The sequence below is a fragment of the Lissotriton vulgaris genome, chromosome 12 (genome assembly GCF_964263255.1).
Source record: "Lissotriton vulgaris chromosome 12, aLisVul1.2, whole genome shotgun sequence".
Lineage (NCBI taxonomy): Eukaryota > Metazoa > Chordata > Amphibia > Caudata > Salamandridae > Lissotriton > Lissotriton vulgaris.
In genome coordinates, this window is record NC_141700.1 from 19,562,024 (window position 1) to 19,584,115 (window position 22,092).

Consider the following 22,092-nt stretch of genomic DNA (forward strand, 5'->3'; position numbering starts at 1 on the left):
GGAACATGCGTTGAATCCATCTTATACAGAGAACTCGGATTTGATTTTGGAAAGATGGGGGCATAGCGACTCCTGCATCTAAGATGGATTTGGCATTTGAGGTGGAAGGCACCTGCAGTGGGCTGAGTGAGGTGTAATTCAGTTTATTTTCAATCCATTTACCACCCCTAATCAAGATGCCTCTATTGTTCAGTTTTTATTTGGTCCTGTGCACAGCTTCCTTCAACAGCAGTCGGAGGTCGCCACCTCGCTTCACCATCAACTATTGTGAAAGAAAAACACAAGCCTTTTCATTCTTATTGTCTTAAATAATATTTTATTTTTCCTGGGGAAGTTAGATTTATAGTCTTTATCTCAAAATCCACCCCATCCCTGACACACAGCATTTATCGCTTCTGAGTAAGAAAAGGGGAGGCAACAAACAAGGTCAGTGCAGTAATTAAAAACATAAAAAAAGAAATCCCTGACATTTTGATCATAGCACACAAAGATGATGTAGGATACCTACACCTCGAGGAGTCGCTTCCTACAGAAACATGAGGTTCATTGGAAATGAATGGCGATGGATGACTACGTAGAACTAAGAAGTATGGCACAATAAAATGGAAAAGGACTCAGACTTCTCTTCAAAACATATCTGATACCGAGGAAGCCCAGATTATGTAAGTTTGTAGTTTTGTTGGCGATGAGCCTTTAATAATTCAGAGCCTCAATCTTCCATGCGGTGATGCAATGATGAGGGAAGCCATTAAAAAAGGCGACTGGCTCAACCTTCCTTCTCCTTGCTTTCTACATTGTCTTCGGAAAGATGCCACCCAAACTCAGCAGCGCTCCTCAATCTCTCGGATTTGGACTTCTTCAGGCCCCTTGGAAAAACAGTTCGAGTCACAGAGATGGGAGGAGGAGGAGGAAAGGTGTGGCTACTGCTGTTTTGGTCGAATGGATAGCCTCTGCACAGACTTGTAAAGAAGACCAAAATTCTAAACAGGAGGAGAAAGAAAGAGTTAGTCACACTTCTGCACACTATTCTGCCGGTCTATTTTCACCTTTTATTGCAAGCCGGCTGGTTATACTTCATTCTAAGAGACAATGTACCTAGACCTGAAATTTAAATCACATAAAGGGAAAGGAGATGCTTTAATAGGCGAAGGTAAAGGAAGCGAATGCAATTTGCGCAAAAGGCAGAAGAGAACCCACAAGGCCATTTTTCACCAATTATAAGTGTCAAAACACAGCTCTTGTTCAGGTTTGGTTTTTTTAACAGATAAATGCTCACAATATTTGCACTCATTCATTTTCTTGAATCTACCTACCTTTGCTCATTACTAAACATCACATCCTCAAAACAGCACTCCAGGTAAGAAGGCGTTTCCTCAAACTTGTTTCTTACAGAGTGTGCATTAACAGTTCAGTACGCATCACACATTAAAAACAATCACCACATGGCCTCACCACCTGCAACAAGTCAAATTCCTACACAATTCGTGTGCTCAGGCATCCATCAGAACATTAATCTTCATTTACAAGGATTTCATCAACTCAATTTACAAGGGCCAATGATCTGCACAAATATTAACTGCATGAGTGCTGCAGCTTTTCCCGCTGTGCGCTGAAAATGAAAAAAAAACACTTTACATGACAAAGCCAGCTCGTCATGCGCGCAGCGCAGGTAACACCCATGACGAGCTGGCTTTGTCATGAGCACTGAAGGGGTTAAATCCCTTTCCCTGCATACAACTTTAAGATAAACCACTTTCAAAGGCCAAGCACCCAGCACAAGCTTGAAATCTTTATCATAAAGACTGGCAAATAAGCACCAGGATCAAAATCCCAAAGAGATGGTGCCCGCGTACAGCAACGACTGAAAGGGTATGCTTAAAGGGCCCAGTATGGAGTGCACTGGATTCTTATTTTAATATGCTCTAGCTTGTGGCACACAGGTCAAATTCCACTACCGCAGACACTAGTGGAGACATCTTAGTACAGTAAAAACCGCTCTTTCAAAGATCCGAGGCCATAGAGGGCTTTAACAAACGGGCCCTTCTTGCATAGTGTGATACCAGCAAGTGATGCAGCACTGCAACTCCAGGAGCAGAGTGGGAATCACTCGATCCATCTCAGAGAGAGTCGAACTAATAGCCTATGCTACTACTCCACTGTGTATCCCATTCCTCTTCATGGCTGACTCACAGAGCAGGGAGGTGGCTCCTCGCTTTCTACTTCTATTTTACTTGGTTGCCAGATTTGTCAAATATGCAAATATTATTTCTCAAATATTTGGGCTAATCGCTTACAGGCCTACATGTGCAGGCCTACATTCAAATACTGCAGGACTGCAACATGTGTCCTGTATTTGAGCAGCAGCAAAGCACTGCCTCTAGGGGGAAGCTAACAATATACCTCCTCCGGGTCGGATAGAAGGATGGATGAAGCAAGAGCTGATGAGGTAATAGGTTCTGGTATAACTTAAATTAGAGCTGCTGTTTTATTGGCTGGCCGTATATGCAGGCGACTGTATGAGCGAACCATCTAGTATTTGAGAAGCAACTGCCTAGATAGACGAGAGTAGAGCAGGCTTGGACCGTGGGCCATCCCTGCGATCCTCTACCATGCCAAGACCATAGGAATTATCCATGCCAGTCTAAGGTTATCCAGCCTGACAAGACGTGCATCGGTTGCCTTAGCAGGACAATACTGCACATAAGTCTTTATTTTTGTATCTAGAAAATGTGGTACTAGGACACAGTGCCCGCCTCCGAGTTAAAGATTAAAGTGGCAAATCTACAGAGTGCCTACGAGTTTGTCTGCAGCATGGATAGTAAGTGCCACACATACTTTGCAACTGCAGAATGCTACTCGGGCAGATACCAGACATAAACCTGTGGGTCGGATATCAGGGACCCCTGGACTGAGGCCCATTCATTTTTATTCATCCCTCTTGATAAGAAGAATAAACAAGCTCAGTGTGGCATAGACAGGCAAGTAGCATAGATCAGTCATTAGTAAGAGAATAAACTGTGGAGCACTGAAACGGAATGTAACTGGCGAATTGCAAAACGGGGAACAGGGAGGAGGGCACATTCTGAAAAGGCAATGAGGAGAACCTAAGACTTTGCTCCAGGATCACTCAGATAGAAACCAATCGAGAGGACATGGAGATTGCAACCACTAGCAAGGAATAAAGGGTGGAAAACAGCCACTGCGATTCAAATTCTACTGCTGTTCAGTAGCTCACGGTGGACTCCATCCTCCACCACAGGCCAGGCTAAATAACCTGTGCAGAGATGCTAACCTAGCTAGCCTTCCAACACCAGCTACAGGGGGAAGATTCCAAATTCCAAGGGAAACAAGGAGTGGGAACAAAGTCACAGGACAAAGAGGTTGCTGGGTCTCATTTGTATCAATAGAATACTTTACCCCCGGCTGCACCCTGCGCTTCCTACTGTGGGACAAACCAAGGGACTCACAGGGTGAGACGGAGGAGACCAATGCGAGGCGGTGAGGGCCGGAGGCTCATGATTCAGTCTACTGCAGAACAGACTTACTATATCAATGTCCGTCTTAAAGAACAATTGCATTGTTTTACGCACACAACAGAATATTACAGAGAAATATAGTATGATAGCATTAACTACTACCTTTTTATGGACTAGGAAATAACAGGCCATGTTCCACAGTGCACTTGCAATAGCCACGCATTCTGCCTGCTGACTTTGAGGTTTGTCCATATATTTTAGTCCTATTGTGCCCGTCAGGAATAATGAGGGTTAGAGCCAGGGTCTCACTAGTCCATTTGGGTGAAGTCTCTTGGAAGCCATAACCTTACATTCCCTCGTATGTGGATCTGCTCTTAGAGATACGGCTTGTGGTCTCCTTATCCCTAGCCCACCTTTTTATGTGCATGGCTCAACAATCTTAGAGGGAGGCACCGCTGGAGTCAGGTGCTACGGCGTTCAGCAGCTGCCACAGGCCCATTTGGCCTCCACCCAGGAGTTAGTTCAAAGAGGACGCCTCATGTCAGGTGCGGCGAGAGTCCATAGGAGGGAAGCCCTTTCCCTTTGAGCTCGTGCAGGATCCATATGTCGCAGTGATGATCGAGGCGCAGTTCACAGCACAAAGGCGCATTTGCAGCTTCCTACGTGGACGTTTGGTAAATGGGAAAAACGCGGATCTCAATTTTAGTTTAAGTGCTGCACACTTTATGAAACCTATGGGCTCCTAAAGTTCTTCAGAATAGCAGACTCTTCCATCCACAGGTGTAGTCACAGCACTGAGCAAAACAGCTCATTCTTGAGGGATGAAATGCTTGAAACCGACCTGTTGACACCACAGAGCACTCACAGGCTAGGTAGAAGGGCCAAGCACACACTAGGCACAGAGGAGAGCAGCCAGGTGCACACTGAATGCACACAGGCTCGCCACTTTGTTTTGCAGCGCAGTTTCTGCTGTTGTGGATCAGAGTAGTTTTCAGGTGACCGGGGCTCTAGTGCTTTAGTTAGCTCCTTTCTCTTCCATGGAACGGGGCTACGACCTCCTGCACACAGTTGGTTTACATAGGGCGCTTCAGTACTTCTCTCCGCAGGAAGGGCAGGAACCCCACTCGCAGCAGTTCCTCAACAGCTGCGTTCCTTTGACTCCTAGTTACGTCCCCTAACATGGACAGGACAAAGGCTGTGAAGGACACCAGCTCAAGATCACAAAGGTCTTTCTCCAACACACTCCAGGGTATTTATTACCAGGGCAATGTTCGCTGAGGAATTCCTGGACCAGTACCCCAGATTTATTCTACATTTTCAGACCATCGTTTATGGCTTCCAACGGGCCAGTTCTGAAACTAGTTTCAAGCAGTTCTTACAATTTTGCATATTTCACCCACACTGGTTAAGCTACCGTCGATGGATTTTAGTCTCAGCACAAAGACAGGGAGGGACTAGGAATATTAAAAAAAAAAAAAAAAAAAAAGTCAACTTACACTAAAGTGTAAGTCTACCTTTGTGAATCAGGCCCAGAGTTTTGAGTATCATTAACCTACAGGGAAATGTATGTAAAGGTTTTATTCTGTGAAAATGATTAATAAGAAAAATCTAAATGAAAAATTTGAATAAATGTCACATTAGTCTACTTGAGAAAAGCTAATGGCTTCCACAAGCGGTCTATGGTTTGCTCATACACTTGCTCACCTGGACTGCAAGATAGGTTACTCCCAGATATGCAGCTATGCAGAGAGCCAGAAGGAGATCAAAGACTGCAGGCTTCACTCTGGAGGGGGAAAAGCAAAATCATTTATCAACCGATTCTGCGGAAACAGAAAACCACAAAAAAAAGGCCATGGAAAAATAGGATTAGGCAAAATTTAGAGACTGCGGTTCAGGCAGTTAAAAGTACACATCACTGAAAGTCATTAAAAAAAGTTTAAAAATGAAGGTACAGAACTTACCTATAGGCGTTCATGGTCTGCTTCAGCTGGTCGTAAAAGACGAACTCTGGATCACTGAAAGAGAGAATTGGGCTCTGAAGAACTTGTCACAACAGTGGCACACCTACCCACCTTTGCTCCTCTTAACCCACGCCAAGCAAGTTCAATCCCCATTACATGCAGTCACTCAGTGTTCAACTTTCTTAAATAACGGGTTTGCAAACGTTGTTGCCAGTGGGGCCTTGCAAACAATAAGGGAAGAGCATGCCTAAAAAGGTTTTCCCGGTCTGTGGCATTCCAGACGGGATTATCTCAACCATAAAATAGCATTTGTGAATTGGGCTGTTAATATTTTTGTAACTTTTGCCAGAGTGCACCGCCTACAACAGGTTCTAGATCGGCTGGTCCTGCATAAAAAAAGATGAATTGCTCCACATGTGTATACCTGATCTTCACTATGATCAGTTGGCTTTTATCTTTTGGCAAAAAATGTAAGAGCACTGTAGGAATGGATTCGGGAACATACCGGCTATGCTGGGCAGAGGAGAGTGGGTAGACTCTCACTACTCACAATGGTTATCTCAAAGTTAGGCTCAGGTGGTCTTCCACCGTGATGGATAATCCAAGAGGATGAAATAGACAAATAAGCCTTCAGGTGCAAAATAACAAGCCTCAATACCAAAACATAACTAGCAGTTTGCAAGCTAAAGTGTTATTTGGCCTGTGAGGACTTCACAGATAAAAATATAAAGCCTGCTTACAATTCTTTCTAGGAAAGGTCAGAGATAAAGACAAGCTGATGGGAGGCAGATGATGTTTCAGTCTGGATGGACAGCACAAAGCAGCAACAGTTTCAAGGCATATCCCACTTAGAAGGTGGAATAAAAAAATAAATCCCCCAATTAAAGCATAGGTTGGGTTACTTTTCCTTCTAATCAAACACTAATCGGAAAGTTGAAGCAGCAACTTCAGTCTTAATAAAATAGGACTTGAGTAACTAAAAACAATGTAAGTCTGAGAGCCACATGTGACACATACTTTTAAAGTAAGGCAAAGCTGCCACTGCTCTGACTCCTGCTACAATAGGCAAATACCAGCTCACCTGAATAAAACATGAATTCCTGTCACAAAAAATGTGAGCGCATGGCCGCAGCTCTACCGGATGTTATGATGAGCTAGCCGATACATAACCCTGCAGCCCAGCCTTTGTTACCACTTATCTGGCACGGAGGAAACATGCATAATCAACCTAATGCGTGTTAGTGGACATAAAACCCTTAAACTATGCCTAAATTACACCGTAACTGTCTCGGAGAGCACATGCATAATCTGCAGGTGAACCCAATGTTACTGCGAGCTAGTTGACATAAAACCCTTGGGCCAAGCTTTCATTACCGCTTATCCGCCTTCACATGGTGCAGCTTGACATCTTTCAAGTAGCGGCTCATGTAGTACTCCAGAGTGTTGAAGAACGTGCTGTCCTTGTCCACCAGTTGCGCAGCTCGGGGCTGACTGGTGAGCCAGTGCATAACCGAGTCCAACTGTTCCTGCTGGATTTTCTACAAAAAAGTGGGGATTAAAGGGGGCGATCAAAGGAGGAGAGAGTGGGGTGAAAACTCTGTTCACTGGTAAACATCTCAAACATATGTCAAGATATTCAGAGCATATCTAAACTAAATTAAAATCTCATGCATGCAATTTATATCCTGGAGCCAGGGTCTCATTAACGCCCCTATATTTATGTTGAATCTAAAGAGCGCTTTAAATTGAAGGACCACAGAGTGCACTCACACTCTGAACAGAGTGGTCTGTGCCATTTGCTCTGTTCATTTCAGAGAAATACCATCCTGGAAAATATTTCATTAAAATCATTTCAATGAAAGGTGAGATTTTGCGTTTCCTGCACTTGTAGGGCTATAATGGACGCTTGAGTTAAGATCACTTGATTGGAAATGTTTTCACTGAAAAATAGTATCTACTTTTATTGCAATATTCCCCTTCTTTGGCCAAAATGTTTTTTGAACATTAGAAATGGTTTTTTCTGAAAACATAACACTAAACCGGATACAGAGTCCTGCCTAAAACTTTGATCTTAGCACAAGGACCTAATCTAGTGATCTGAACCATGACTGCACTCCTTCTCTTGCTAAACTGTGTTCCTTGCTCCAACACTGTTTATAACCAATTCAGACTTAAATTGCACCAAGTATGCCCCAACCTCCCCACTAACTGTAACAATGACTGCAACATAGCACTATGCCTGATGCTTACCCAAAACTAAACAGCCTCGTATGCCCCCTGTAGCTTTGACTTTTATCCAGACTCTCCCCCAGCCCTAAATGTGTCCAGATCTCAGACTTTAACCCAAACTGCAAACCGTACCTTTCCTTGACCCCAACATAACCCGAATCCTAAATAAAAGCCCTCTCCCTTACCTAAGCTCCAATCCATGGCTATCCTGGAGTCGAAATGTTACTCTAGTGTTTACCTACCTTAACTGAATCTGCTACTCAATACCATCCCGATTTCAACAAGTAGCTGTATTTTGCCTTTTACTTAAATGCTTTCTTTGAAATGGTTTATATGAAACATATTGCAATGAAATGACATCACAGTAAATCAGGGCTTAATGAAGGAAATATACATGACATTTGGGGCGCATCTGTGTAATAAATACCCTGACTTCAGGGTTTAAAGAGTGCATTGGTTTCTGAAAGCAGGGTATGCAAAGTCATACGTACTGCTATCAAGATTTACAATAGCACATGTATACCCTGAAATAAGAGTACATTTGTATTTCAAATCGTTTTCATGGTCAAATCTATAATCCCCGTTTTGGAGGTCTCACAATTGCAAGTATTTATGTAAATTAAGGTGGCAAAAGAATATACAATAAAAAGTGTGTCTTAAGCACCCAAAACCAGCATCTGGCGCTTAAGACTAAGGTTTAAACCTATCCCAGTGAATTAAGAATCAAGGCCTGGGCCACAAAAATAACCACCACAGTTAAAAATAGGTTAAAAAAAGCCTGGTGTACAGGTAAATGTTACCACCAGAGCAAAGCACATAGAAGAGAGGAACCTTAAAAATGTGCAAAGTAATACACTGAAAGCATACAGAACAGCAAGCAAGAAGGGTATGTCAATAAGTCAAAAGAGAAACCAAAAGGCTGACATTATGCAAGAGTTAAACAGTGAAAGTAAAAATGAAGTAAACCATAAGCAATGCAAACAGGTACAGTAAGAGAAAAGAAAACGAACCCTGTGAAAGTCGACATCGACCTACATCCCAGCGGCATTCCAAATAAAAGAGAAAACTCTCAAAGCAGGAAGACAATGTGAACGCAGAGCAGATGCTTCTTCCCAACAATCCCACCCAAGGTGAACGAGAACTTGAGCTGGAACTGGAGTGCCTCGAATATGCTTGAATAGTGGTGGAACGTGCCACGGCACTGCCTTCAACTACAAACCAGTATCTACGGAACCGCACATTCATTCTTCAAAGAAGAGAACCCTGTTCAACATCTCAGGGAGAGTGTAAATATGGTCAGTCTGGAGGACAGACAGCTCAAGGAGTACACCTAAAAAGAGACTGCAAAAAGCAACAACAAAAACCAAATACAGCACTTTTGAAGCGCCTTACAGCACCGTTAAAGAACTCTGGCTAATCCTCGGAGCTGGTTGTCATGCTTCACAGAACCAAAGCACAGCTGGAGTTATCAATAGCCATGCAAGCCTTTCCCCAACACCACAAGGATGACAATACCCTGCTTCGAGCAGGATGGGTTAGCACCAAGAATCGCACATTTTCACGGACTGCAGGGTGTTAACCAATACAATTTCTATGCTACATTTGCTCTGCATTCAGTGGCAGAGGTGAAAAGTCAGTTAGTATTCCTACATTTACCTTTCTTTCTCGGACTATGAAGTTATAGGATTTTGTAAAGTGAACTGTGTGACAATCGTGCTGTGCAAATAAGATACCAGGCTTTTTTTTCTAATATTGAAATACCTAATAAGTGAACTGTACAAACATTTCAAAATATATTTCAGTAGGTAGGAAGGAACATTTTTGTATTTGTGTGATAAAAAAAGAATTTTATAGGATAAAAACAAATCAGAACACTTTACTTGATGATGTGCAAATCAAATATTTTTACTGAAACCCAATTTCCAAAAATTGTTTGCACACTATGTAGTTTTTTTTTAGGAACTGCATGTTGGTGGGAAAGAGTGTGGCCATTTCAATGGAAAGTGTGCCGCCTGTAAATGACAGCGCACTACCACATAACGCTTTAGTAATGTTTTTTTATTAAAAGTGAGATTTTAAACAACTGAGAAATACTCCCGATAACAATCCTATCAGTGAATTAAGAGGCAAGTCAAGGGTCATGACTACCCTATATGTCAGCATGATTCTTATTATACACTGAGCAAACGTTTAGACCAGTAATAAAAATGTAAAAACTTTAGTACAGCAGAAATGCTAAAGTGCATATTGAAGGTACTCTTATGTGAAAATGAAGAAAAAGGAAACTCCATAAAATACTTGCCTTGGGTCACAAAATTTGAGACCAGTTTACGGGTCAGGTACATTACAGATGGGTCAAGTAGATTATTCAAGTTACTAGACCTGTGGTCTAATAACATTTTAATTATTTTTCTAGGGCTGTGGCAAATTCTGTAAAGCTACGAGGCCATTGGTATGGTGTTACAATGAGAATATTAACAGGGTGCAGAAAACATTTTCTGAGAGAAAAAACTGCGTGCTGCCAAGACCCATCATTTCGGATTGAATATAGGTGGCTATCGCTGCAGAATCAGCAGTTCATCATTTCGGAATGTTACATAAAAAAGGATATTTCATGCTATAAAATAATTGTGAATTCGATCATCAGTCATGTCAAATGCATTTTGTCATTATCAGATATGTGGGCAATGGTCATCTAGTGTGGAAGCTTGTAATGTGAATAAGCAATTATCACATATTGCTTTTATATCTTTTGGTACTTTTCACAAAAGTGGGATGTATAATTTGATTCAATCTAATACAAAAACGTAATAAATATTTCATGTTCAAGGATGAGACGTGGCCTTCAAAGACTACAAATCTCGTCTGCCCCACACAAAAGTGTCAAAAAGGGATTGGGTTTCATCCTAATCTCTGTATTTTCCACACAAGTCTGCTCTTTCTCATCTTTCTACGCATTTCAAGCCCTCCATGACCAGATCGGTGAGGCAATATGGTTAGCCTCAGGAGGGCAGAGGTCAGACTGCAGCTTCCTACTGTAAGAAACTGTCCGAGAGAGGAGAGAGACAGTCGTGAATCAACCAAAGTGCAGCAGTGCCGAGGGTACAGAACACCAGTGGAAACAGGTATTTGTTATATGCCAGTGTGAGGTCACTGTGCTGAGAACAATTTTACCTGCCCGTAGCTTCTTCTGAACAGCCAGGGGCACAAAACCTCACAGTACGGGGTTGCGGTCAGTGACAAGCTAAATGTGAAAAGCACACCACACAGAGCAACAGGAGGCTGCAGACTTCACCTTCTGAATGAACACTGATCATCAGTGGGGCGAAGTACAATCGTCTCTTTGGAACAGTAGGTAACTAATAAAACAGACCAGGAAAGCTACATGCATGCCAGCATCTGAACAGCGGAAATAAAGATGCAACAAGTCCTAGCGCCAGTGATAAAGCAATGCAGCAGGAGGGGTTCCATCTCAGCCCAAGTGTCATGGAGCATAACTCCACAATGCAGCAGGAGGGGTCCATCTCAGCCCAAGTGTCATGGAGCATAACTCCACAGTGCAGCAGGAGGGGTTCCATCTCAACCCAAGTGTCATGGAGCATAACTCCACAATGCAGCAGGAGGGGTTCATCTCAGCCCAAGTGTATTCAAGCGTAGCTCTACAGGTGAAAGAAAGCCAACCCCCAAGAAGGGCTGGTAAAAAATACACTAGCCTTTTCCACAGTATCTAGAGTTCTCACCAGGGTATCAGTGGAATTGGGGGAAAGAGAAGTTACATGGCTGGCCTGGAGTGGAATCTGCATTCTCATATTAAACCTAAGCTCCTGTATTGTAGCTGCATCATTCCTCACAAGCTGAGAAGTCGAGTACCCTTTGCAAAGACATTACACACCCTCTGCTCTCTCGTTCTTACCATCTGCTCAGTGAAGATCTGCAGTTGTTCAGGGGCCCCCTAGAAAGAGAGAAAGGATTATTGCATAATGCCCAGGGTAGGATATTTGGCACAGTAGAGGAGAACTGTCCACGTACCTTTCCTGTGAGGTTATAGATCACTCTGGTCAGAGCCTCTGCTATGATCCTGGTGTTTCGGGTTAATATAGATATGTTCACTCGTGACCTGTAAAACAAGGGAGGCAAACCTTCACCATAACCATGAGGAGAACAAAAGAAGGGATTACTAAACAACGCCCCATATATAAAGTGCAATCATGCATTATACTTAAAGGATTAAGAGATAATTAGGAGCCACTCTTTCCTACACATCATTTGGAATTGAATTCCAGGAGTATGCCTGGAAAACTGCACTGGGCAACGAGCTTCCAGGTGTGCTTCTCAGAAGTTCATGCGCCGTCTTGTGCGGTATCCGATTTCCACTGAGTGGAGTTTCGTACAAGATAGAAAGAGTGGCAGGGAGACAACTAGGATGCCCTGTTCAAATGCACATTTCTTTCCCTGCTCTTCTCGGAAAATATTTTTCTCCATGAAGAAACCCCTTACTCTACACCCACAGCAAACCTGGGAGTGATCAGTTCTCCTTCACACCCTGGAAAGGAAGTTACTCAGGTCCTCTGTTAAAGTATATTTCAGACCATGTCCAGTGTGAAAAAGGGTCATAGATTTTAGGAATGCCCACAAACATACACGTTTGTGGGCATTCTTAAACTTACAAGGCAGATCACATCTTGAAATGCCCCTTCTGCACCTCGAGCTGGATATGCAACCGCAGAGAATTCCCACTTGTGGCTCCACGCCCGTAAATGTTTTTACAACTGCCAGGAAGAGCTTTGTGAATTAAATTTTGTCAGGCATGAAAAATGTAAATTCAAATTTACCTTTGTGAACAGGACCCAAACATTTGTAAAAGGTCACTCTAGTATAACTTCTTTCCCCACCAATGAAATGAACTGTTCCGCTCTGTCCCCAGTAACATCTATCACTGTGGGTTGAGTTTCTTGAGAATATGGGCACTGATAAGGTACCCATTCAGTGTTTAAATTTTGGACTTCTTATTTGATGCGTTTGGTTCAAGACTGGAGCGTTACGCCATTACCAAGTATTACTGATTAGCTCCTTGAGCAGGCTAGCTCTTTGTTCTGGCGTCACTGCTGACCCCATTACACAGTAAGATAAACCAGCATGGTACTGTCCCCCACGTACCACTTTAAATCTGTGAATAGTACACAACACACCCACTGTGTTTCAGTAGGTGGTATCTTGGAATAATGATGGCTTGTGTCCTTTTTGGCTCAGTAACAATATCTTTCCTGTGGTTCTAGCCTCATGAGACTTCGCCAAACATTTGAGGTAGCAAATCGTTGCCTTGCCCATAGATGGACTGGTTTCATTTGCTATGCCCTTCACCTCAAATAATCCACAGTCATCCTCTTCCTCCATTCCACCACTCCAAGAAATCAAGAACTTTGTTTCAGGAGATTAAAGCTGCACGTGTAAACACAAAGGTTTCTCTGCAGGCATCTGGGATTGCAGACTTGCGTACCATGTAGCAGCCTCCTACTTCCGTCACAAGCTTGAGTTGGAGTGAAAGGACCTATAGTCTTCCATGGAGCTTATTTTCCACTCAAGAACAAGTGCTTATATTATTACAGAAGGTACCAGACAGCATACAAAACGCCCAAGGCAGTCCATTTATGAACAGGGGGTGACTAATACTATGCGAGAGATTACGATTCCTCAGAGCCACTGTACCACTACCAGGTGCTACATCCTTTCACTGATGCATTGACTTACCATCTGGAACAACAAAGAAAATAAACTTTGAGAAAGACAACAGACCACTGCATCAATTGGAATAAGACTAGAATGGAAGTACCAGATCTGCAGTAGCAGCGGTGGTCTTCGATACCAGCGCCATAATATACAGAAAGTCAGCAACCACTTCAATTATTCTATGCAGATACCATCAATTACGCAAAGATTTGGCCACTCTACGCAGAGACCCTAAACTACTCACAGATTGGGCTGGGACTCGCCAGTGCTCATCACCAACCTGTCATCCATAATGCTGTTCCGGAGACCTTCCTTGGGACTCTTCAGATGAGACATGGTAAAGGCTGGCAAGCGGCGGATAGCAAATCGCTCGTGCTCCCACGCAAGCAGGTCCTCTGCAAGGTTTATTTTCTTATGAACCATGGAGAACGTCACCTCTGGGAACTGGTTTGCCACAACCTGCAAAGGGAACCCAAGCTCTGATCATTAAGATGCAGCCTGAAACCTTGCTTCATGCCAGTGGACGAGAGAATTCCTTCTATCTCCACAATCTGAACTCGCAGATGTTATCCATTCGAGGAGAGCAAAAAACATCAGCCCCACATTTATAGTTAGTTCAAGACAAATCTAATGTGGCACTGAATTTCCACACAACACCCTCCCCCACCCCCCTTTGTATGATTTCCTTAAGTGTCCAGTAGAGAATGGTCAGCATGTTTTTGATTAAACCCCACTTCAACTATCCCCCCCCAAAAAATCCTTTGGTTAACCAGTACTACCAGGTCCGTTCCAATATTCCACCTGTAACCTACAAATACATGTGTAGCTCACATTACCAGTTCTTACCATTTCTAACTCCTTCAGGAAGGTATGCTGCAGTGTTCCTTCTTTAGGAGGCTTCGAGACATGCAGGTGAAGGGTGTCCCCTTGGCCTAGGGTATCTAAGCACAGTACAAACGCCACATTGTCTTGTAGGAGACTGGAATCTGGAACAGAAAGAACAGACTGATGAATGCGTCAGATCAGCAACCTAGTCAGGAAGGACAAAGCTGCTTTCAAATGACCTCCAACAGCACTTGTTATGGGGTACATCACTGGCTTCCCAACCCCCTGCCGTGCACATACACTGGATTATGACCTTTTCCCAAGAGATGGAGTGACTAAGAATGAAAAAAGGGCTTTGATGACTGGGGTAATGCTATCGGGTGATTCAGTGTAAATGGCGATCGCTTGAATCCTATAGAAGATGGAACACAAGACATACCAGCTGTGCAGTCCAACACACGAGCCCTGAAAAGAGGCTAATGGTAGATACCCTTTCACGACTAGGAAACAACACCGTCACTCTTGAAAACGATACCATGCAATAATAGGAAATACTGACTTGCCTTTGCCTCCATCTCTTGATATGTTTGTGCTTTTTGCCCACATCATATCCTGTTGTAAAACCTGTCCACCATCTCCCCACAGAACCCAAGGGGTCCTGGATACTCTGCAGAGGGCCCTCCATAGTATTCTACAGAGCACTCATGCACATCCTTTCTACTAGAGCTTCCTCTACGTAGTATAACACAGAACACGTCCCACATCCTATCTAGAACAGCGTCACTCAAAGCAATCAATCTCTGCCAACTTGGACATCATTCAGACACTCACCTGTGTGATCTAGGTTGTCTTCCAGCCACCGCTTCGTCCCCTGATAGTTAAACTTTCCACCACCGGATGCAAAGAACAGCAAGTTGTACCTGCACAAAGTTAAGGGGTAAAGAGAAGTGAGCAGTGTTCATGAAAGCTGCCCGAGTCCAAGGTGCTGCGCAGAATCAATCAAGCAGATGCACTGGTCAGAATTCCAAACTCAATCCAGTAGTGTGTACTACTGGTACGTTAGACTGTAGCAGCCTGGTGACAGGTTTTGGACAAAAGCTTGTCTTCGACAGTGAAGAGTCATTTTACAATCCCGCTCCCTCTTCACCTCTCCTGCATTTGACAGAGGACCAGCCAACTACTTCAGGGTGCACAGCAGACGGACAAAATGAAGCAGTCACTTACTTGGTAACTTGTCACTGTCAAACTGGTAAACTGGTAAAAACCCATCACAGTCTTTTTTTAAATTTTCCCTTTCTTGTGTACCTTTCCCCAAATGATGTACCTCCATGCCACCCTCTCCCCACCCATTTATCCTGTTTAATGTTTGCACTAAACATCTTCTATGGTTTAGAAAATAAATCCTCCTTCCATGCTATGGGGAGGAGAGTGGACCCAAAACCATCACAAATTATGAACGACTCCAGCACTTCACATGCCTTGTACCAGCAGCAGGGTTGAGATCCCTGGATCTTGGCTAATGGTGAGAAGCCTTGAGGCGTACAAATACTTTTGATTGCATTAGCATTCCTCTGGGCCTATGTTTTTATCATCCATCCCTTACCCAAAAGAGACAGCAAAGGATAGTACTGTAAAATTAAACCATCTATACAGGTTTTTATAATGATGCCTCATTCGGTGTTCCATAACTTGATAATGTTATAGGTGACCAATGGCAATTTCTGGTACCTGAACCTCAGCCAGGAATGCGTCACTTTAAAGTGTGCCTAGCTGCTTTAATTTTCTAGAAGCAACATATTGCTTCCTACTAGCACACCCCATGGTTCTGCCACAGATCATCACTAGGACCAGTAGAAGCTCAAAGTGAGTGAGGCCTCTCCTGAAGAAACCTTCTGTCGACCCAGCAGAACCCTAGAACTACTGACCAATCTCCCTACTCCCCTTTCTAGCAAGGGTAATAGAGAAGGCAACGAACCAGCAGCTAACTAGAATGCTGCAACATTCTGGACCCCTCTAAACGGATTCCAAGATAACTACAGCAACGAGACAGCCATGATCGCAGCCACCGACATCAGGGCCATCCTAGACCGAGCCAAAATGAAAGGCCTCATCCTCCTGGACCTATCAGCCACCTTCAACATAGTCTTCTATCACATATTGATCAACAGACTGCCCCACATCGGAATCCAGGTACACGCACTCAAATGGATCTCCTCATACTTCACATGGAGAACCCAGAGATCAGTCATGCACCATTCACATCGGAACCCAAGAAGATCATCTGCAGAGTCCCCCAAAGATCTTCCCTCTTCAGCATGTACATGATGCAGCATCATCAGATGTCAGACTCTACATCATCTCCTATGCCAGCAGCAATCATCTCGTTGTCAGAAAACCCCTCCACAACCAAAGCCAACTGACACAGTTTTATGATTATTGTCGCTGAGTGAATTAAGGACAATGTCTCAAGCTCAACACAGTTAAGACAGACGTCCTCATATTTGGGAAGAACACCTCTCTATGGAACCATGCTTGGTTGCCTGCTGAACTTGGCCCATCCTCCGCCCGACAACCCACATCAGCATTCTCTTGAAAAGCAAACTTTCCATGAAGAAACGGATAAACGCAGTCTCCCCCGCCTGCTTCAACACCTTTTGCATGCTCTACAAGATCTTCAGGAGGCTCCCAGTCAACACCAAACAGAACATCACGCAGGCCTTCATCACCAGGAGGATGGACTAAGGGAATTAACTCTACGTTGGAATTGCCACACACCTTCTGAAGAAACTACATGCTATACAAAACACAGCTGCCAAACTCATCCTCTACCTCCCCAGAGGAAATCACATCGCACACCACCTCAAGAAGTTACACTGGCTTCTGATCCAGAAGAGATGCCAGTTCAAGATGTTGACCAACGCACACAAAGCCCTGCTCAACGAAGGACCAGCGTACATCAACAAAAGCTTGACCTTCCACCAACCAGCCAGACAGCTATGATCCGCCTCTCTTCCTTGCAGAGACCCCCAACGGATCTGCAGACTTAACGCTGGAGGACACTCCCTTTCACATCTGCCAGCGAAAGCATGGAACGCCCTTCCCCTGCAGCTCAGAACTTCGTCCTCGCTCCAGCTTTTCAGTAAAGGTCTCAAGACGTGGCTGTCCGAATTAACATCTCACCACAAAACAAGCAGCAAACCTAGCGCCTTGAGACTCTCACGGGGGATTTGCTGTGCTTTACAAATACTTGATTGATTCAGTGTTTTACTCCAGCTTATGAGGGACCACCCAGAGTTAGTGGTCTGGCCCCAACTTCTACATATCAGTACTGGAAGAGCTGTTCTTATAGAAGTCCACGAAACGCTCATTCAGAACCTGGTAGAGCATCCAGTAACCCCTATGAAAAGATTAGGCGAACTTCTAGGCCTATTGCAAACTGAGCGCTAAATGAGGACTTTATTACAGTGTCACTAGACAAATTCCCAAAACCATCTGTCATATAGTATAGATGCTTCAACGTGTCCTCCGCCAATAGAAAGGACGCCTCTCTGAAGAACTCTTAATGAAGCATCTTTAAAAGTGTTGGGGGTATTTAAAAAGAACAGGCTCTGAGCAAAGTGGGAAGCATCTGCATGCACATTTCTCTTTCTGTCCTGATTCTATCATTTTCTTACCCTGCATGAGTCCTTTTGTATGTGTAGAGCCGAGAGAAGAGCCTCGCCAGCTCCAGGAGGATAGAGACACCACTGCCGTTAGAGTCAGCCCCGTAGGAGAGCCACTGTGGGAAGACATGAACGAGAAGGTTAGCCAGGAAGTCCCAGATTATGGCAGTATAGGGTCCAATGTTGTGGAAAAAGGGAAGGAGCCCACCACAGGAGGGTAAGATTCATTCTAGAAACAAAAGCAGAAGTCACTCACCGGGGCTACGCCAAAGGAGTCATAATGTGCAACTAGCACAATGGTAGGAATGTCCTCAGCACCCAGGCCTGCTAGTCTTCCCTACAACAAGAACAACAGGTACTCAACACGAAGGACAGATATTGGCATCTTATATGCATTAAGAGGGTTTTTGAGCCGAACCTTATCAGCCCAACTCATTATTCCGACTAGTCTTGAACTAGTAAACCATCTTGGAGTAGTTTCTACCCCATACCCTCTGTAATAACCTAATAAACAAAAGCTCGGTTAATACAGGCAACCCATTAAAGAAAGTCCTATTACAGACTGTTTTGATGAAAGATGTATTTATTTATTGAGGATATCACCAGCACAGCATCAACCTAGATATTTTATGCAAGTCAGGTGACGTAAAGAGGATACAGCGAGACACTATGCGCTTCTCAATGACAAAGGCTTGCCTTTGGTGGAATAGAGCAGGGTGTGAAGGTGGATCGTAGTTCTTCAGAATATACTGGAGGTTGTGGCCTGCGTGTAAATGAAGTCAGGCTGCAGGCAAAACGTTCTCAGACAAAAGTCAGAGGGGATGTTGTGGGACAAGTACAGAGGAACAGCAACTTCAAGTACTTTGTACAAGCGTGATACTTTGAATTAATAAAACAAGAGACCGTACCAGGAAATGGCTCGTTCTTGGGAGTGCCTCATTGCACACCACCAAAAGGCCAATGTATAGAGGTTCATGAAGTACTATAGGGGGCCAGGTAGAGAATACCTATAGCTTTGTGTGCAAGCCCTTATCCAGAGCAATCACGCACACACTTTACTGGCACTGCTGACAATGCGCGCAAACTAACATTGCAGTTTAGAAGGCCATGGCAGTGCCACCAACAGGCCAAACTTACCTCCACACTGGTCACCTGCCAATCAGTGATTGCTTTGCTTTGACCACCACTGGTCACCATTTGGAAACCGTTCGCCGTAGCGGTGTGAAGGAGGACTGCAAACAAAAAGACTGATGTCAAAAATAAAGGTTTATTTTTTCCATCTCTGAATTTTTCAAAACATTGCTAGGTGGGACAGCTTCTACCACAGCAAGACACTAGTAACAGACAACTGAAATAGACATGAATTTATCAAACCTGTATGGAAACTCATTCATACTCTCTCGTATACAATTTGAGAAAATCCATGAGAGGCAATCGCACCTCAAATACCACAGTACTGTAGATTGCAAGCCAGTTTTATGAATCATTGTCATTTCAAGAATATGCTATAGAAGGAATCACTGAAAATGTTACATGAAGCATAACCGGGCCGCAATTCAGCCATTTAAAAGTTCTACAGTTCCACAGTGTAGCCATCAGCTGAATGAGGATTCTCTGCGATTACAAACTGACCTTCCATTCTCCCAATTCTCATCTCTTGTCTATTTCGCAGGTTCTGCTCCTCCGTAATAATCCCCTGACATTAGTTCGCCTTCCTAGCTAACAAAACCGGCTTGCTCTGCTTTCCTTTTGAATTCAGCTGCTGTTAATTAGCACAAATACAACATCTTTTATCCCTACTTTAATCCACACAGCAATCTTGTTAGAACGAGCAAATATGATGTCAATGAATATCAGGATGTGTGCAGGCCCAATGACGGCATTACCAATAAATGCAATGCCGTTCCCTGTGCCTGCATAGCAATGTCAATGCCCCCAAATGAAGTGTCATTGTAAGCCATAATCTATGCCCGCACAACCATGTCGATACTGGAAGTAACTATGCCTCTGTATGCCATAATCCATGCACGAATTACAAGGTTATCAGTAGAAACAATGTTGATGTATGCTATCACCTAGGCAAGCATAATTGTCAAGATCAGTAAGGTCAATGTACGCTGTGACAACTGTATGCACAATGTGGAGAATGTCGAAACATATGATACCAGTCACTGCCATATTATTTTCAGGAGTTCCAATGAACTCGTATCATTTCTGCTGAATAGAAAATAAGTTAAAAGGTGATTTTTTTTGCTTGGACTGCTCGGTGTCAGGCAGTCAGTACGCACTACCCCTGGGTGTGACATATGGTGTAATTCAGAACATTGGGTACTGTCAGACTTTGGTGAGATAAGGTGTAGCTTGTGTCTGGCCACAGAGGGGCGATTGTGGTCAGGTTATTTCTTTATCCACAAAAAATACTGCTCCCTTTGTCCACTGAGCCGACAGTGTCAGACTATCATGCTCACGTAGCTCTGCGTTTTACATAGAGAATCCACTCTACTCTGGCTGCAGGTGCTAGGAGGGGGCTAAGGTTTTTTGGATAAAGTAATAATTTTTTCTGTCAATCTTTTTCTCTGTCTCCTCTAGATTATCCAGTTTATGCATTTACTAATGTTGTATTGCTGTTATATTTTGCAATATGCTGCAAGTTTAAATGTTATGTCATGTTAGCCTATGCTTTATTAAATTTTTTTTTTACAGATCAGAATTTGATGTTTGCTTGTTTACTACTACAAATCAACTCGTACTGCTCTGAACTAACGATTGCATTCTGTTACAGGTTGTTACTATTTCACTGCATTTGTCTCGTTTAGTGTTAAATGTCCTTTTTCTAATGCATTGAGTTTTATAGAGTTTGTAACCATTCAATTGTTTTTGTTACCACCCAGGGTACACCGTTCCTCAAAAGTAGAGTATAATTTGTAGTTAAAGAATCTTGAGACAATCCAAATTTGCAAAATCCTTAAAACATGTTCCCTGGTGCATTATGGAGACTCCACTAAACGATATGCAAGTGAGGTGCCCCATACAGGCTAGGAAACTAGAGAAACACTTCAGAGGGTGGTTCGTCCATACCAAAGCCCACGCATTTCCCTGGCATGAGGGGGAAACTTTCAACACCAGCACCATAGAGTATTCAAAGAATCACATACAGACCAGGTATACAATACAATACATAAGAAAGCCTAGTTGGAGGTTCTACTATAACTGTGGGCCAGCTTCGAGGGGGCCTCAGCCAACAAACCTATCCCCGAACCCGTAAGTAAGGCACCTGTACCTCCCCCACTATACACCAGGAGGGATGTGCTCTTGCTGATGCCGGCCATCCCAGTCACCGCTGCACTGGGTTACACCTATCCACCAGTTAAGGAGGCTGCTGGACCTCTCCCAGGGCAGCAAGCCACCAGTCGGGGAAGAGGATCACAGGTACCACCAGCCTGGACGCAATCAGCCCTGGTGCGCAGTCCACTGCCAAGCTCCCTCTGGGTTTGACCCCTGACCCATCAGTTCCGACCCATCAGGTCCAAGCCAGACAAGGAGCACATTCTGCTCAAACCCACACCAGGCGCCATAAGGTCAAAGGGAGGTTTGTGGCCCTCCTGGAAGATGATTCTACCAGTGGAGGGGAAGAAAGGTGCGCCAGTCCCACAAAATCAGACTCTGAAGGGGGAGCCACGGGCTACACTCGACACACATTGACAGAGTTTAGGACCCCCTCTATGGTTACTTTTATGACCAGGGAAAAGAGGGGACTACACTTATATACAAAAACAACAAGATTCCCCCATGGTCTAGTCTTAGTTTCTTGTATGGCGTTGCTCTCAAAATTCAACAATTAACCTTCAATTTAGTACAGGGACAACAATATATTTTCTTTCATTAGATATATATATATATTTTTTTTTTGGTAGGTTTATCAAAATTATTTAAAACAGTTTTTTCTTTTTTGAATCTTTTTTTAGAGTGAACATCAATTCATCAACATTGGTATTAATCCAATCAATCTTAAAAGTGCAAAAGTGACTGACATAATTTTTACAATCTGTCCAGAATGTACTATATATTTTACAAAATAGGTGAAGAAACAACAATTACCCTGTCTAACACACTGACTCACATACACACCACTCATTCATACAATACCACAATCTTGCAAACTCTAAAACAATTTCTAAGGTTGAGGTAACACAGATCGTCAATGTTTTCCCC

General features: G+C 43.6%; 1 protein-coding gene across 1 annotated transcript in view; it reads right to left on the reverse strand.

Annotated features, from left to right (window-relative positions):
* Positions 1-296: 296 nt before the first annotated feature.
* The window catches only part of NCLN (nicalin), a 46,140-nt gene continuing 24,344 nt past the window's right edge, over positions 297-22,092 (reverse strand). The window contains exons 4-15 of the mRNA XM_086946759.1: positions 19,018-19,112; positions 18,137-18,217; positions 17,893-17,996; positions 15,050-15,138; positions 14,240-14,379; positions 13,674-13,852; positions 11,696-11,783; positions 11,580-11,618; positions 6,812-6,975; positions 5,438-5,491; positions 5,181-5,259; positions 297-980 (exon numbers count right to left, since the gene is read on the reverse strand). Of these exons, the coding sequence (XP_086802885.1) occupies positions 921-980; positions 5,181-5,259; positions 5,438-5,491; positions 6,812-6,975; positions 11,580-11,618; positions 11,696-11,783; positions 13,674-13,852; positions 14,240-14,379; positions 15,050-15,138; positions 17,893-17,996; positions 18,137-18,217; positions 19,018-19,112 (1,172 nt within the window). The 3' untranslated portion in view covers positions 297-920. The remainder of the gene's footprint in view (positions 981-5,180; positions 5,260-5,437; positions 5,492-6,811; positions 6,976-11,579; positions 11,619-11,695; positions 11,784-13,673; positions 13,853-14,239; positions 14,380-15,049; positions 15,139-17,892; positions 17,997-18,136; positions 18,218-19,017; positions 19,113-22,092) is intronic.